The 17,772-nt window shown below is 40.2% G+C and overlaps 1 protein-coding gene across 2 annotated transcripts; it reads left to right on the top strand.

The window, feature by feature from the left end:
• Nucleotides 1-3,082: 3,082 nt before the first annotated feature.
• Nucleotides 3,083-16,189, top strand: FBXO5 (F-box protein 5). 2 transcript variants are annotated; one of them, XM_001141083.7, is made up of 5 exons: nt 3,083-3,660; nt 11,268-11,982; nt 13,584-13,674; nt 14,268-14,450; nt 15,308-16,189. In XM_001141083.7, the coding sequence occupies exons 2-5, from the start codon at nt 11,303-11,305 to the stop codon at nt 15,557-15,559; spliced, it is 1,206 nt and encodes a 401-aa protein (XP_001141083.1). In that variant the 5' UTR covers nt 3,083-3,660; nt 11,268-11,302; the 3' UTR covers nt 15,560-16,189. The 2 variants fall into 2 exon arrangements, with proteins under 2 accessions (XP_001141083.1, XP_518817.2); XM_518817.8 differs by having other exon boundaries at nt 3,260-4,037.
• The last annotated feature ends 1,583 nt before the right edge of the window (nt 16,190-17,772 follow it).

Below are 17,772 nucleotides of genomic sequence, written 5' to 3'. Positions count from 1 at the left end.
CCTGGGTTCAAATGATTCTCCTGCCTCAGCCTCCCAAGTAGCTGGGATTACAGGCACCCGCCCCGACGCCTGGCCAATTTTTTGTATTTTTAGTAGAGATGGGGTTTCACAATGTTGGCCAGGCTGGTCTTGAACTTCTGACCTCAGGTGATCTGCCCACCTAGGCCTTCCAAGTGCTGGGATTACAGGTGTGAGCCACCAGTCCTGGCCAAAATTTCCACAAATTTAAATGTATTTGACTCATCCAGTGTTCCACATAGCTTTATTTTATACACCTTACCCCCCCAGATATGCCTCATGATTCGTATTCAGAAATTATTTACTGAACACCTATTATGGCTATTATGTGGCAAGCCCACAGATAATAAGCACAAGGGCAGGTATCATGTCCCGTTTATTTCCATATATCCCATTGTTTTGCATGTGGTAGGTCTGCGATAAGAATTTTACGAAAGAATGAGGGCAGTTCTCTCTGCACTTCATGTTCCACCTAAACACCCAACAACTGATTGATGCTGATTTGAAAAATGAGGTGTATACATCTATTGGCTTCTAGTAAAATTCAGAATGTCCCCCTGCCCTTTATTTTTTGGTCGCCAGGCTGGAGTGCAGTGATGCGATCTCAGCTCACTGCAACCTCTGCCTCTGGGCTCAAGCCATCCTCCCACCTCGGCCTCCCAAGTAGCTGGGACTACAGGTATGCACCACCATGCCTGGCTAATTTTTGCTTTTTTTGTTTTTGGTAGAGATGGGATTTCACCATGTTGACTCCTGGGCTCAAGCAATCCTCCTGCCTCTGACTCCCAAAGTGCTGGGGTTACAGGCATGAGCCACCACACCCCGCCAGAGTGGCCCTAAGTTTCTCACTTAGATGAGAATTTTAACAGGTGCCAGTAAACTGAACCTATTGACAGTTATGAATAATATAATAATTAAAGCTCAAACATTATTTAATGTCAATGATGCAGTAACCCAATAAGCTGAAAAAAAAACCTAACAAATTATTCTAGCATGCAACAAAACATGCTTGGTTCTTTATATTACATTATGACAGAAATTTTGATTTCTCCAATAATATATCAGCCTTTTTCTAGAGAATAAAAAAACTGCTGAAGAACAAATCTAAGCTGAGGAATAAGATCCAAAGGTTATATTCCAGATGCTCAGCTAATTTAATGAGCCAGGCTCGGTGGCTCATGCCACCCAGCACTTTGGGAGGCCGAGGTGGATGGATCAGTTGAGATCAGGAGTTCAAGACCAGCCTGGCCAAAAAGGTGAAACCCCGTCTCTACTAAAAATATAAAAATTAGCCAGGCGTGGTGGCGCATGCCTATAATCCCAGCTACTTGGGAGGCTGAGGCAGGAGAATCGCTTGAACCAGGAGGCAGGGACTGCAGCGGGCCAAGATCGCGCCACTGCACTCCAGCCTGGGCTACAGAGCGAGACTCAGTCTCAAAAAAATAAAAATAAAAACTAATGTAATGAGAAACCTTGCCTGCTTCGAATTTTGTATTTCTGCCAGCATCTGAAAATAGAAGAGGTGAATACAGTTATCTCTAAGGTCAAACTGTGAAGTAATGTGAAATGTACTAAAACCAACCAGGACTCCAGCAGATAGTGTTATAGGCTAGCATAGCATAAGAGGAAAGGACATGGACTTTTTGAATCCTGCAGACGGGCACTAGAATCTCCGCTTGCTAGCTGTGTGGTTTTGGTAGCCACAGTGAGAATTAACTCACACTGAGAAGCACGACCATTGTACACTGAAAATAATGCTAACCTATTGTGAGAACGAAAGGCTAACATTTACATTCTTTTTTTTACATAAAAAAGCTATTAAAATTTCAATATTCTATCAACAAATAACTACCTTGCCAAAATCCTTCCAACAGCTAACCACTGCAATCAGAAGAAAGTCTAAACTCTGCATGGAAAAACTACAAGGTCCCACAGGATCTGGCTTCTGCCTACCTCTCTAACCTCATCTCCTCTCTTTCTTGTTCACTAAGTTGTAGTCAGGCATTCCCTCTGCTTATTATTCCCTCTGCTTATTATGCAGCCCTGCATTGCCAGTTCAACGCATCTGGGTTCAAAGCCTCAGAAAGCGTCCTGACCATCCAAAATCCTTAACCTATACTAATCTGCATTCTCTACCCCCGATTACATTCTTTCATATCCTCTTTCGTGTTCTGAAATTGTTCACTGTCAACTTCTTTCCCATTGGTCTCTGTAAACTCCCTAAAGGACAGGACTTTGTCTTTTCAACCCTGAATCTCCAGGATCTAGCCCCAGGGCCAGGTTAGGGTGAGGCAAGGAAGCACAGGCCTCAGGTGCGTTTACGGGGATGAAAAAAATTTAAGTCATCAAGAGTGACACTATTTTAACATTTTTACAAATGAAAAAGGCAAAAAACCCATGATGAACTAATTATCAAAATTTTAGGTAAAGACAGGATCCACCCAGCACTTGTATGATTCATCCTAATCCTGGCCGCGCCCCACAACTAATTATCAAAATTTTAGGTAAAGACAGGATCCACCCAGCACTTGTATGATTCATCCTAATCCTGGCCGCGCCCCACCGGACTCGTCACTAACGGTACTGAACACTGACTACAGCCAAGAACTCACTCCGAGGCTGCAGAAAGGCACCAGAGGGAAACAGCAAAGGAGGATTCGCCGTTTTGGAGTTCACATCCCGTTGCTTCACTGGGCTGTAGCCATAAAGCTGAGTTCAGGGAATGCACTGCCCTACTTAAGTGCATATTCAAATTGTGAAAAGTTAAGCATCACTAATACTCCGGTACACTTTCATACTGACGTCCATGCCAGCCATCACTAAAAACTCCCTTGGCCACGGGGGTCCAGCCCAAGAGGGCGGGCACTTATATTTATTCTTTTTTTGGGAGCAGGACTACTGTCTCCTACGCCTGGCCCTTTAAGGAAAGGAACAAAAACCCAGGAGAGCGTAGCTGCACACTCAGTAAACTTAACGTTCCCATAAACCAATAGCGTCTGAAGTGTGGTTGAAAATACAAATAAACGCGCTTGCAAGGAAGAAGTGCCTCGGTCCTACCCTCGGCCCCGCCGGAAGGCCCTGGGAGATGCGGCCGCAGGTCTCCTGCTACAGCCGCTGTCAGCCCGGCGCAGGAAAGGCGGCACAGCCCCCTCGCCCACCCCCGAGGGAAAAATCGCGGGGGACTCCAGTGCGCAGGCGCCGACCCGCCAACTCCGCAGCCACAGCCCGCCAAGGCGCCTGCGCAGAGGCGTGGGTCAAGAGGAGGGTCGAGTTAGGAGGGAGAGCGGAGCGCGCGCGTAAATCCTAGAGAGGCGGGCTAAGCTGGACTGGGGGGAGGGTCCGTCTTCCGGAAAGTCTGGATTCCCGGACGAGCCGAGTTGCCGCTCACCCAACTCCCGTTCGAGAGATGATCGAAGAAAGTCGGCTACCATTTGTACCCATCAAAGAGCTCCAGATGGAAGCCAGCGCTGAATTTGGGATGAGATTAGGACTTGCAGGAGGCCGGTCCAGAAGACGGCGGAAGGAATCTTGGCGGGCGCACGCATGCGTGATAGACCCTCCACACGTGTGGCCGGGCCGCGGCCTCCCCGTGCTCGGAGGTCCCGCCCCCGGCCGTAGCATCTTTCCGGACGTGGGGAGCCGGTAAGCTGGAAGGGGGCTGGGCTTCGCGGCTCGGCCCCGCCTCGGCAGCCTCCAATTGGGCGCGGACGAGGGCGCCCCCACCCACTGCCCTTCTATTGGTGCGCGCATGCAAGCGACGCGTCTCATTGGACCGCGCGGATTTAGGCACCAAATTCAAAGATTTTAAAAGTACCAGCTGGCGCCTTTTAAGAGATACAGGTCTGTGAAGCAGGCAGGTTGCTCAGCTGCCCCCGGAGCGGTTCCTCCACCTGAGGCGGACTCCACGTCGGCTGGCATGAGCCGGCGCCCCTGCAGCTGCGCCCTACGGCCACCCCGCTGCTCCTGCAGCGCCAGCCCCAGCGCAGTGACAGCCGCCGGGCGCCCTCGACCCTCGGATAGTGAGTGAGGGGAGCGGTCGCGAGGGGGGCGCGCACGCCAGGAGGGGTGCACGGGGAGGGGCGCAGCCTGAGACCCTGACCCGACGTCCCTCGGAGCCTGGACGCGCGGCCACGCCACACGCCGGGCCTCGGGCGGCGGCAGCGGTTCCTGGGTCCGGGAGGAGGGCGGCTGGGTGTCGGGGGGAAGCCAGATGAGCCAGATGTGCAGGGGCGGGATGGCGGGCCGCGGGGTCCCGCCACCCACGCCGACCGTGGACTCCAGCCCCGGGAGGTGCGGGTCGTGGCATCCCAGGGCGCCCTTTTTCCTCCTCGGAAGACCCACCTACCCCACCCTGCTTGAATAGGCGCCAAATGCCCCTCCCCTCCCCCACCCCGGGGCCCCCGGCGGTGACAGGGCTGCGAGCGAGCAGCCCCCAGGGCCTGGCCAGGTGCCTCACCTTCTCCCCCTGCACCCCTTTTCTACATCTGCCCCGCACCCTCACAGCCAAAGGCAGTTTCCCCGATTTTTCGCGGTCCCAGCCTTGCTGGCGGGCGCGGGAGATCGCGCTCGCGGTTATCTCCCGCCTCCTCCGCGTGTCCCGCGCCCTGAGGGGCAGCCCCACCGATCCCTCAGGAGTTCCAGGGTCTCCCTCCCCACTCCCGCCAAATGAAGAGACCCCCCCCAACTCATTGGACGAAACTCAACTGGGACATCCAAACAAAAACGTTACTTTTTCCCATTTTTTTCTCCCTTTGCCCGTTAACCCAGTCTCAGGGCCTGGAGTGGAAAGGGAAGACTTTAAAAAAAGCAATTTTTACTACGAACCTTGAATTTGTCCATAGTATTAAGATGATTCTGTAAGAATCGAAGAATTGGTGACTTTTTCCCGATAACTCATGAAGAATTAGATAGTCCTTTATTTCAAAGCTTGCAGAGAATGGAAGGCTCTCAAATGCTTATTTTTATCCTCTTTGTTGCTACCTCTAAATAAAATCTATATACACTTATTTTTACCTGAGAAATAACCCAAAATGAAAAAATTTAGCAATTCGGCATTGTACTATTTTGTAATGACTCTATTATTAAAAAAGAACTCTAGAAAAAAATACTTAATTTTAATTTTAATAGATTAAATATATTTCTAGAAGATCCTGGATCGTCAGTCTACCATCGAAATTCTGAAGCTTGATGGCCTTATGAGGGTTTTTTTTTTTCTTTTTTGATAACTCCAATTGTCTTTACTACCTTGCTCCTCAGAAAGAAATGACTGCCTGTTGGAATTTTTTCCCCAGTTTACAGGTTTGAGGAGATGAAATTAAAAATACATATATGTTACTTCCAAGTAGTTTTCAACGGAGGCTTTTGTAAAATTTTCTCTTAAAGATTACTTTATGGTCACAAGCATTGGGCCTCTTAAATTCTTAAGGAATAGCCATGCCTAACGTTGACCACATGGTCGTTATCTGTAGGTATTAGAGACTGGAACTTAATTATTTAACAGAAGAGTTACAAAGATTTTTAAGGACTGCAGCCTTATTTATGATATTTGATATGGAGGATCAGGTCTATATTGAAAAGTTAAATGTAAGATCAAACATTGTAAAATTTACTTTTCTCTATATGACTGGGCTGGGAGTTGGTAAATGAGAAGTTTAAACAATGCCATGTATGAGTCTTATTAGTGTCTGCACTTGGGGGAAAAATAGGAATAGGACATTCCAAGTTCACAAAGCTAGTCAAAAGGCTAAGCAAGGATTTTCATTCAAACTTGGATCTGATTCTTAAATCTATACATTCTAATGGAAAAGTATGTGTTACTCTGAAATATATACTTCTTTGTGAAATGTGTTTTACTACTTTTAAATGTTAATGATTGGCAATGTAAGGAATATGAAGGGATTTGGCTTATGTGATTAAAAATAGATTGTATTGACTAGACCCTTGTGATAGGGACTTTGCCTTGCATTTAGTCCTGTTTCATTGTCTTACTCCCATTTTATGGATGAGGAAACTGAGGTTTTAAGAGTTAACTTCTTCAGTTTTCCATACTCAAAATAGCACTGTATACCTTCGATACTCAAGACTTAAACCCCAGGGTGTTTTTTCACTCTCCTTTTCTTCATATCCAGATCTAGTAGATTAGCAGCAAGTTAACTTTACCCTTCTAAATAACAGACCTTGAGTCTATGCAGTTATTTTCATTTCCGCTACAATCCTTCTAGTCTGGGTTTCCCACACTCTACTTCTGTGATAAACACTTCTAACTATTCTCTCTGCTTCTACTTTACCTTCCTGCAATTCATTCTCCACAATTGCCAATGATCTTTTAAAAATGTAAACCAAATTTCTCCACTTTTGACCCAGCCTACCCCACAAATGTGCAGATCATTCTACCTCTTCAACTATAATTTTCAATAACCTCCTCCAACTCAGCCCTACAGATATTTCTCTTCCTTGAACACTCACATTTTTTCCTTGCTTCCTGTGTCTCCCACCATCTGGAACTCCACCAGATTTCCATAAGGTGTTCAGATCTCAGAATGTCAGCTTTGCTGAAAGATCATCCCTAATTAATATCTCTCTCTCTCCCTACCCTGTCACTGAATGGATGTTGGATAAATAAGTGAAATGGTTCAACTGAACTCTTAGCCCTCATCTGTTTCATTCAAGAGGTTATGAAGCCATATAATATTTTCTGTCTTTCTGGATAATAAATCAATTATATGAATACTTCACATATTTCCCAAATTTGGCCTGGTCATTGGAAAACACTTAGCTAGTTAAAAGGAATGGATTTAACCTTTTGCAAACAGTTGCTTCAGCTTCCATTTTTATAAAATATGATGCTATTCTATTTCTTCTGCAGTATTGTTATGGAAATGAAAAATACATTAATATCATATTTTAAAATTAAATCTACAACCAACATCCAGATTTCACTCTCATTTAATACCTTTTTCCAAAAAAAAGGAAACCACAGTGCTTGGAGAAATTACTGATTCTAGGGCTGAAACGGAAATTATAAGATGCGCTTAGAGCATCTTGTAGTCCCAGAAAGTAAGGGATGTTCAAAACACAAAATGATTTAAGTATGTGAAATGGACACCAATGTCAACTGCAAGAGCTCACAATAGCAAAAGCTGGAACAATTTGAGCAATACAATAAATAGTATTGGATTATAACCCAAAGTCTATGAGTTTATACTGATATAAATGATTGGTAGTATGAATAAATAGGAGATTAATGGACAAATCTGCTGTACAGAAGAATTCCAAATGATTTATAAATTTACTCCCCACTCCTTTAAGTGTGAGCTGTACATAGTGACTTCCTTCCAAAAAGTTTCAAATGGAAAAAGAACAAAAAGGAGTAACTTTACATTTGGAGCAAGCTCAGAAATACTACCTCAGCCAAGTAATCAAGGCTAACAACAGTTCAAATCATAGCACCTTACCTCTGGTCTAAAAACCCACAGCCCCAGACTAAGGCTGAGAAAAACTTGACAAATCCTAATTGTGGAACAGGCTACAAAATAACCAGTATTTCTCAGAGTTGTCAAGGTAATTATAAACAAGGAAATTGTCATAGTCAAGAGGAGCCTAAGGAGATATGACTAAATGTAATGTATCCTGGATAAGACCCTGGAACAGAAAAAAGATTTTAGGTAGAAACTACAGCAGTCCACATAAAATAGGGATTTTAGTTAATAATGCAACAATATTGGTTAATTTGTTGTGACATGCATTACTGTTAGTAATATAAGTTAAGCAATGGGTGTACAGGAATTCTGCACTATCCTTGCAGCTTTTCTGTGAATTCAAATAAGTTTATTAAAATTCTTTTAAAATACTAAACCTTTTTTTTTCTTTTTCCTTTTTTTTAAAGACAGGGTTTCCCTCTGTCTTCCAGGCTGGAATGCAGTGGTATGATCACAACTCCCTGCAGCCTCAACCTCCCGGGCTCAAGCAATTCTCCCGCCTCAGCCTCCCTAGTAGTTGGGACCAAAGGCGCATGCCACCATGCCCAGCTAGTTTCTTTTTTTAATTGTTGTAGAGATGGAGTCTCTTTATGTTGCCCAGACTGGTCTGAACTCCTGAGCTCAAGCAGTCCCCCAACCTCAGCCTCCCAAAGTGTTGGGATTATAGGCATGAGCCACTGCACCTTACCTAAATACTAAATCTAATTATTCATGTGAAAATACTGTTGTTGCAAGAGGAATGTGGTAGTCATTTTAACTCCTTAAGTGCTAATTTCGTGAGGAAGAGTACAGATTCTAATGTTGGTATTAGCTAACAAAAAAAAATGGGAAACACATTTTTATATCATATGTCTTCATTGTGTCAGGCACTGCCATTTGCTTGGATTTTGTCATAAGCAGTAACAGTTATGTCTGGCCTTTAAGGAAATTAAAGTACTTTTTAAAATTTCAATTTGGTAGTGCTTTAGAGTAGAGTTTGATGAGGTCTGAGAAGTCCCCCGCCCCCCCGCCCCAAAAAAATGAAGCTCTCCATGAGTAATGGATTAGAAGCTAAATAAGCAAAGGAAGCGGAAAAGATATTCTAAGCAGGGAAAGGCTTGATGTACAAAGCCCCTGGGATGGAAAGGTCATTGTTACCAAGGACTGGAAAAGGGCCAGCTCACATGAGAAAAGAAACGTACACATTTTCTTCTTTAGTACCTTAAGTGCGCTTGCACCATAAATTCTGACTTTTCTATCATTTTTATAAACAGTATGAATGTTATTTGTAAGATCTGTTTTTCCAGAGCACCTCATTATAATGAGGAAGAGAAATCTGGCTCATTTAATTAACTGCCTGTATTGGGCAAACTAAGCTACACTTCAGTGTGCTCAATTGTAAAAATAACAATTCCCCATCCTACCTCAAAAGGTTTGTAAGCATTGGAAATTGCAAACTTCTAAACAAATATAAAGGATTTGCATCATTATTAGCTCTAATTTTAAGGAACTGTCCATATTCAAAGAACAGTGTTGAATGAAAGAGGTTCTATAGGACAACCTCCCAGTAACTGTTCTAAAGACAGCAGAAAGAGAATGACTTTGAATTCCTGAAGTATTTTCAGGCCTTTTTGGTTTAGGCAGCTAAACAAAGCAGAGTGTGCCCTTCATAAGTGGCTTCTGCTTTTTTATCCTCTCATGTAAATTGTGGTCATATATAAATCAAACCTAATTCTTTAGTTGGTTTGAGGCAAAAATAGAGGCAATCTCTTGGCATTTTTTACTTTTCCTCTGAATAAAACTAAACCACTCAGAATCATTTGTTCTAGGTTTAGGGTTAATTAGGGAGCTAGAATTTGTATATTCTTTGCTTTTTATGCAGCTGAACCCTTAATTTTAGGTTTAGTAGGATCCTGGAGCACATACTATGTGTCTTTCACTGTATTAACATTGGGAATTTACAAGCAGTTTCTCTCTACAAGTTACTTGCTATGAAGGTATCCATTTCTACTTTGAGTTAAAAAGTTTTGCTCTATGTAAAAAATGGTTAAGTTTTATATGAACGCATTACCAATATTTAGTGCAGACTAAACATACTGATGCTATATACATTTACTTACAGGATAAATTGTTAGCTATATATGATTGGCTTGTGTGGGGATGGTAGATGGGGCACATTTTTACCTGGCATTTAAGATTCAGGCTTTCTTAGCTCATGTCCCCATTGTTTGCCTACTCTTACTCTCTGCGTTCAACAATGCTAAACAGTTTTCTGAACCCATCTACCATATTCCTTCCCAGCATTGTGCCGTTGCTCAAATTGTGAATGCCCTTCCCAGGCCACTGTTGTCTGACAAAATCCTAATCATTTTTTAGAGTTGTGGTTCTCAACTGAAGAATAGAGGAAATTTTGCATCTGGCCTTTTTCCCTGCCCAGTATTTGGCAATAACTGGTAACTGGAGACATTGCATCTTGGGAGTGGGGGCTGCCACTGGTGTCTAATGGGTAAAGGCTGCTTAACATCCTACAATGCACAGGACAGCCCCTGAGAACAAAGAGGTATTCACTGCAAAATGTCTGTAGCACAGGGATGGTGAAATCTTGCTTTAAAGCTATCTTAAGATGCTGCCTGCTCCATTGTGTCTTAACTGATTTCTTAGATCCTGGGGGTTGGAGCAGGGTGGTAATAAAACCCTGAACAAGTCTTTCCCTTTTTTCTATTTATCATTAATAGCAAGTTTATCTTAAGTTATTTAAAGCAATTGAACAGTAATTTACACCTGCTGCCCTATCACTCATATTCTTAAATCTGGTTAATTGATTAGAGTGTCATTCTTATTTACCAACACTTACTTTTGATTGATAGCAGAACTATTCATACTTACGGTTCTTTGGTAAATTAGTCGTGGAATGTCTTTGTTCAGTGATTAAAGAGCAGTTTCCAGCACATATTAGACAAGGTACAGGGAGATGTCCCTGTACTCGAGTTTACTATCCAGTAAGGTAGACAAACGCTTTGAATATATTAGAAGGTCACTAGGAGCACCCATCAGAATAAAACTGGAGATAAGAGCTGTAGGAATTCAGGTAGACTTTAATTTATAGATGTTTAAATGTGTTATTAGTTCTTTTCTCCAAGCTACCTATAGATTTCTTGAATAGTTATTTTAAGGCTTGCAATCATTGCTAATAGTGAAATAATACACAAAATTTTTATTATTTTTATCAAGATTATTCCCACCCTTATACGTTGTCCTCCTGTACTAATCTTAACCACTTTTGCTGTCAGTGGCTTGGGTTGTGCTTACGTCAAAGAGAACCGTAATGTCATTTCAAGTCCAAGGAATAAACACTGAATCTAAAAGTATTTGTGGTTACTTTAAGGATAACTTTGACCGTAGCGCCTACTCTTTTGATACATCACATTTCTTCATTTGTTCCATAAACACAGATGTTTATTATATAGCCCCTTTTTCCACTATTTTTTACTCAATCAGTTATAGACAACAGTCAGATGTTACAGCCAGGCAGATCCAAAAGCAGTCTGTTCTGAAGTGCCTTCTCAAGAATAATATAATAAGTATATACTTATAAGATTTAAGTAATATTTTCACATATTATTGTCATATCAATAATTAAACTTGAATAACATCACAGCTATGTAAGCAAGTACATGTAGACAATACCTAATGCTGAGAGATTGCAAAGTAATCTTTGTATATCCCAATTTAAGAAGTAGGGATGTGTGGAAATTTTGCCGTTAAGATGTAAATGTTATGTTCTTTTTATAGGTTGTAAAGAAGAAAGTTCTACCCTTTCTGTCAAAATGAAGTGTGATTTTAATTGTAACCATGTTCATTCCGGACTTAAACTGGTAAAACCTGATGACATTGGAAGACTAGTTTCCTACACCCCTGCATATTTGGAAGGTTCCTGTAAAGACTGCATTAAAGACTATGAAAGGCTGTCATGTATTGGGTCACCGATTGTGAGCCCTAGGATTGTAGAACTTGAAACTGAAAGCAAGCCCTTGCATAACAAGGAAAATCAACATGTGCAACAGACACTTAATAGTACAAATGAAATAGAAGCACTAGAGACCAGTAGACTTTATGAAGACAGTGGCTATTCCTCATTTTCTCAACAAAGTGGCCTCAGTGAACATGAAGAAGGTAGCCTCCTGGAGGAGAATTTCGGTGACAGTCTACAATCCTGCCTGCTACAAATACAAAGCCCAGACCAATATCCCAACAAAAACTTGCTGCCAGTTCTTCATTTTGAAAAAGTGGTTTGTTCAACATTAAAAAAGAATGCAAAACGAAATCCTAAAGTAGATCGGGAGATGCTGAAGGAAATTATAGCCAGAGGAAATTTTAGACTGCAGAATATAATTGGCAGAAAAATGGGCCTAGAATGTGTAGATATTCTCAGCGAACTCTTTCGAAGGGGACTCAGACATGTCTTAGCAACTATTTTAGCACAACTCAGTGACATGGACTTAATCAAGTAAGTACTGTTTTGAATATACATATTAGCATAATACACTGAACGTTGCTGTTAGTGGCTCAGTACCACCAGCTCAGGCAAAGGCTGTTGTACAGGTTGAGTGTCCCTCATCTGAAATGCTTAGTACCAGAAGGATTTCAGATGTTTTTCAAATTTTGGAATATTTGTATTATACCCTACAGGTTAAACAGTTGAACATCCCTAATCCAAAATCCGCAAGTGCTCCAATGTGCATTTCCTTTGAGCATCATGTCAGCATTCAAAAGTTTTCAGATTTTTGGATTAGAGATGCTCAACCTGTTGTAGATAACCTTACAATGTTGTTTAATTGCGGTAATGACTTGCTGGTGTTTTGCTACCTCTGTGCCACTAAGATGAAAGAAAACTTGAATTATGCATTTAACCTAGTCATTTCAAATTTTATATTCATGCTATTACAAAACTATTTCTGTTGGATTAGGATCTTTGTTCCTTTTAGTTTTGAAATTTCTAAAGATCCACAAATAGAGATTTGTGACTTTTTTTTTTTTTTTGAGACAGGGTTTCACTCCAGTCACCCAGGCTGGAGTGCAATGGTGCAATCTTGGCTTACTGCAACCTCCACCTCCCAGGCTCTGTTTATGACAATTTCTTAGAAACCTGGTGCTAACCACCATTTCTTTCTCAATCTACCAAGGAAAATCACTTAGTCAGATAACTTTGAGAATTAAGGTGATTATGCAGGCTAGAATTAGATAGGACTTAACTGGGGTTGTTTTTTTTTTTTGGCTTTTTGAAAAATTATCTAGAGGTACTCTTTGCAAGTGTGAGTTTACACTGGTCTTTATGAAACAGAGCTAAAGCAAAACAGATAAAAACAGCTTCTTTTTTTAAATTTTTTTTGGGGACGGAGTCTCGCCCTGTCATCAGGTTGGAGTGCAGTGGCACGATCTCGGCTCACTGCAACCTCTGCCTCCCGGGCTCAAGTGATTCTTCTGCCTCCTGAGTAGCTGGGACTACAGGCGTGTGCCACCACGCCCAGCGAATTTTTGTATTTTTAGTAGACACGGGGTTTCACCATGTTGGCCAGGAGGGTATCTCGATATCTTGACCTCGTGATCTGCCCGCTTCGGCCTCCCAAAGTGCTGGGATTACAGGCATGAGCCTAAATAGCTTCTTGAGGGACAGTCAAATCAGTACCACAGATTCTACTTTTTCTGTTAACATAGTGAGTTTCTAAAGTTGATTGCTAATAGCAGTGTGCCTAGAGTACTTTGAAATTTGTCTATTACTTTTACCAGATAGCTAACATGGTATCATATATACAGTGGGGGCTACTATTTGATGTTTGCAGATATTGTGAAAAAATACTGTACAAAGCAGTGGTTCTTAAGCCTCAATGCACTTAGAATTACTTAATGAGGAGGGAGCTTTTTAAAAATACAGAGCCCTGAGCTTCATTTTAGACCAGTTAAAACCGCCAGGCAGTTGTAATGTGGTCAGGTTTGAGAGGCACTAGTAATATAAAATATCTTTTTGCACTGCTGATGTTTTTCTACTGTATTCATCTTAGCTCTTTGTGATGCTTTAATTATTTCATTTATGGTGATTTACTTTTCCAGTGTGTCTAAAGTGAGCACAACTTGGAAGAAGATCCTAGAAGATGATAAGGGGGCATTCCAGTTGTACAGTAAAGCAATACAAAGAGTTACCGTAAGTGTTTGCAGATGATGTTTTTAGTTAAAAATGCACTGTTAACTGCTCTTCTAGAAATAGAAAAGAAAAGAGGTAATCTGGAAACCCTTCTTTACAGTCATAAAGTATTTCAGCCTTATACTGGAACTTAGAAACCACATTCAAAAATAAAGAAATCTCAACTCAATCATTTATTTCTTGGATTCTTCCTAGAAATAGAATGTCTAAAGTAACAAAGGGAAAATTACTTACTTCTCAGATGGAGTCGACCATTTAGTCAATCTTAGTTGCCAGTTGTGTGTATGTGTATTTTATAACATCTGGAAAATTTGGAAAAGCTGTTTCACTTTTTAGGTATTAAGTACCATATAGACTGCATCTAAAGTGATTTCCCATAGTATTTGGTTCACAGTTTCTGTCTATAAGTTAGGCTTGATATGTGTGAGTATTTAGGTTTTGCTTTGTTTAAGTACGTGCAGGTAAATTGCATGTAGGGATAAGTCTCTTACCTAATCTTGTTTGTCATTTCTTATATGTACAAACATAAAAATGTCTCATTGAGGATACAGGAAATAATTTCTAAATTGTATTGAAACTTTTTTTTAAATTAGGAAAACAACAATAAATTTTCACCTCATGCTTCAACCAGAGAATATGTTATGTTCAGAACCCCACTGGCTTCTGTTCAGAAATCAGCAGCCCAGACTTCTCTCAAAAAAGATGCTCAAACCAAGTTATCCAATCAAGGTGATCAGAAAGGTTCTACTTATAGTCGACACAATGAATTCTCTGAGGTAATTTTTTGTCTAATCATAAATCTTAAAACATAAGAGATTTAGAGTAAGAAATGTAAAAGAACTCTCAAGGTCAAAATGTAACTTGGCTCTAGATAATAACTAATTTATTCTCTGACATTAAGAAACCTGATATTGATGATCATTTAAATTTAATTATAGTATAATTAGAACTATTAGGGATTTCATTAGTGTCCTCTTCATTTCGCTCTCAATGTGGAAAACAAAAGAAACATGAAATTAGGAAAGTACGTAGAAATGTATTTCTATGAATATTAGGTACTGCTTGGCATTGTTTGAAAGTTCAGTGATTTTGAGTTCTAATTTAGAAACACTGAGGAAATAATGAAAAACCTAGATTTCTTATAAAATTACTCAGTACTACATTTTGCATTTTCTGCCTTTAAGAACCGAGGAAGAGAGTTAAGTGGAAAAAGGCAAGCTTTCTGAACTTGAAGGCCTTATATTATACCTTCAGATCAGTGAATGATGTGTGCTAAAAGTTCTACTCAAATGTAGATAACTTTGCAAGCTTAATTTAGATAACTTACCAAAATTATAGAATATTTTCTGATTCATGTTGATCAGTAAATATAAATCCTACATAATAAAACTAGTCTTAAATTTTATGCCATAATGACTAATGCAACATACAGATTTATTCAAAAAGCATTTATTGAGCATCTGTCAGATACTGCATAGATAAAGGGCAATAGTTATGGCAGTAGTTATCGTATGTGTGACAGTGATATTTCATACATGAATTGGGGAAGGTGCAAGGGTGTCCTTGGTTTTATTAACTAAAGTACATGTAATTCTTGCTGAAATTTGTTAATGGGTTTTTTTTTTCTTTTTAGGTTGCCAAGACATTGAAAAAGAACGAAAGCCTCAAAGCCTGTATTCGCTGTAATTCACCTGCAAAATATGATTGCTATTTACAACGGGCAACCTGCAAACGAGAAGGCTGTGGATTTGATTATTGTACGAAGTGTCTCTGTAATTATCATACTACTAAAGACTGTTCAGATGGCAAGCTCCTCAAAGCCAGTTGTAAAATAGGTCCCCTGCCTGGTACAAAGAAAAGCAAAAAGAATTTACGAAGATTGTGATCTCTTATTAAATCAATTGTTACTGATCATGAATGTTAGTTAGAAAATGTTAGGTTTTAACTTAAAAAAAAATTGTATTGTGATATTCAATTTTATGTTGAAATCAGTATAGTATCCTGAGGTTTTTTTCCCCCCAGAAGATAAAGAGGATAGACAACCTCTTAAAATATTTTTACAATTTAATGAGAAAAAGTTTAAAATTCTCAATACAAATCAAACAATTTAAATATTTTAAGAAAAAAGGAAAAGTAGATAGTGATACTGAGGGTAAAAAAAAATTGATTGAATTTTATGGTAAAGGAAACCCATGCAATTTTACCTAGACAGTCTTAAATATAAGTCTGGTTTTCCATCTGTTAGCATTTCAGACATTTTATATTCCTCTTACTCAATTGATACCAACAGAAATATCAACTTCTGGAGTCTATTAAATGTGTTGTCACCTTTCTAAAGCTTTTTTTCATTGTGTGTATTTCCCAAGAAAGTATCCTTTGTAAAAACTTGCTTGTTTTCCTTATTTCTGAAATCTGTTTTAATATTTTTGTATACATGTAAATATTTCTGTATTTTTTATATGTCAAAGAATATGTCTCTTGTATGTACATATAAAAATAAATTTTGCTAATAAAATTGTTGTAAGCTTAATGTATACCTTTTATAAACATTGTAATCCTGGAAACAACTGAATTAGGAAGCTGCAGTAGACTGCATTTGTTTGTGTGAAGGCATTGAATGGATTTTTGTGATGGTTTTTCTGGGGAGCTTGTGAGATTTTTGGGCAGTACCCTGATCCCGGTTTTTCCCACTCAATAGCTTAATTCAGTAGTTGTGGGGTTGGGTCTTGAGATAAACATCTCGAGATGATTCAATACAGGAAGACCATAAAAGACACTGATAAATACTGATGTGCTAATTTGTCTATCACTAAACCAGCTGAACTATGGATTACATAGCACCCCATCCCCCTCAAAAAGCTAGAAGGATTTAAATTGTATAGAATAAGATGCCATCTTGGCTGCAGTCAAACATTTGTGCTAATAACAAGAGCCCAGAACAAGGGTGTCTTTATTCCTAATTCCAAAGTTAGTTATGTTTCAGTTTCAATTACGAATGTGGGGAAATCCTAAGAGGTTGAATTCAGACTAGGCCCTCCAAAGATCCAAGGGTGGGCCTCGGATGCTATCAGTTGGGCCCCAAAGATGTTTAAGGGCTTTGCCTTTCGTCTCAACAAAAACCTAAGGTAGAGGGTCCCTCCTGTCAACTCCCAGGCAATCACTGATCTTTGTCACTGCAGACTTTTCAAGGATTTTCTATAAATGGAGTCAAAGTTTGCTCTCACTGAAGGCTATTTTGACACTCATCTGTGCGTGTGCATCAGTAGTTAATGCTCTTTTCTTACAAGGCAGTATGCTGTTGGATATACCAGTTCACCAGTTGATGGATGTTTGGCTCTTTACTCCATTTTCTGCTGTTACAAGTAAGGTGCTGTCAGTGCAATCAAATTAGAACTCAGGATTAAGAAACTCACTCAGAACCGCACAACCACATGGAAACTGAAAAACCTGCTCCAGAATGACTACTGGGTGAATAACGAAATTGAGGCAGAAATAAAGATGCTCCTTGAAACCAATGAGAACAAAGACACAACATACCAGATTCTCTGGTATCATTCTCTGGACACATTTAAAGCAGTGTATAGAGGGAAATTTATAGCACTAAATGCACACAGGAGAAAGCAGAAAGATCTAAAATTGATACCTAATATCACACCTAAAATAACTAGAGGAGCAAGAACAAACAAATTCAAAAGCTAGCAGAAGATAAGAAAGAACTAAGCAAAACTGAAGGAGATAGAGACATGAAAAACCCTTCAAAAAATCAGTGAATCCAGGAGCTGATGTTTTCAGAAGATCAACAAAATAGACCGCTAGCCAGACTAATGAAGAAAAGAGAAGAATCAAATAGACGCAATAAAAAATGATAAAGGGGATATCACCACCGATCCCACAGAAATGCAAACTACCATCAGAGAATAAACGCCTCTACGCAAATAAACTAGAAAATCTAGAAGAAATGGATAAATTCCTGGACATACACTCCCTCCCAAGACTAAACCAAGAAGAAGTCGAATCCCTGAATAGACCAATAACAAGTTCTGAAATTGAGGCGGTAATTGATAGCCTACCAACCAAAAAAAGTCCAGGAAGGGACAG

This window comes from Pan troglodytes, chromosome 5, assembly GCF_028858775.2.
Source record: "Pan troglodytes isolate AG18354 chromosome 5, NHGRI_mPanTro3-v2.0_pri, whole genome shotgun sequence".
Taxonomy (NCBI): domain Eukaryota; kingdom Metazoa; phylum Chordata; class Mammalia; order Primates; family Hominidae; genus Pan; species Pan troglodytes.
This window is presented reverse-complemented; position numbering and strand designations above follow the sequence as displayed.

Excerpts from the sequence above, each read along its gene's own strand:
- FBXO5 (XM_518817.8), top strand. The coding sequence starts at position 3,935 with ATGAGCCGGCGCCCCTGCAGCTGCGCCCTACGGCCACCCCGCTGCTCC. Across the intron at positions 4,038-11,267 it reads GCGCCCTCGACCCTCGGATA|GTTGTAAAGAAGAAAGTTCT; the intron begins GTGAGTGAGGGG and ends TTCTTTTTATAG. Across the intron at positions 13,675-14,267 it reads AAGCAATACAAAGAGTTACC|GAAAACAACAATAAATTTTC; the intron begins GTAAGTGTTTGC and ends TTTTTAAATTAG.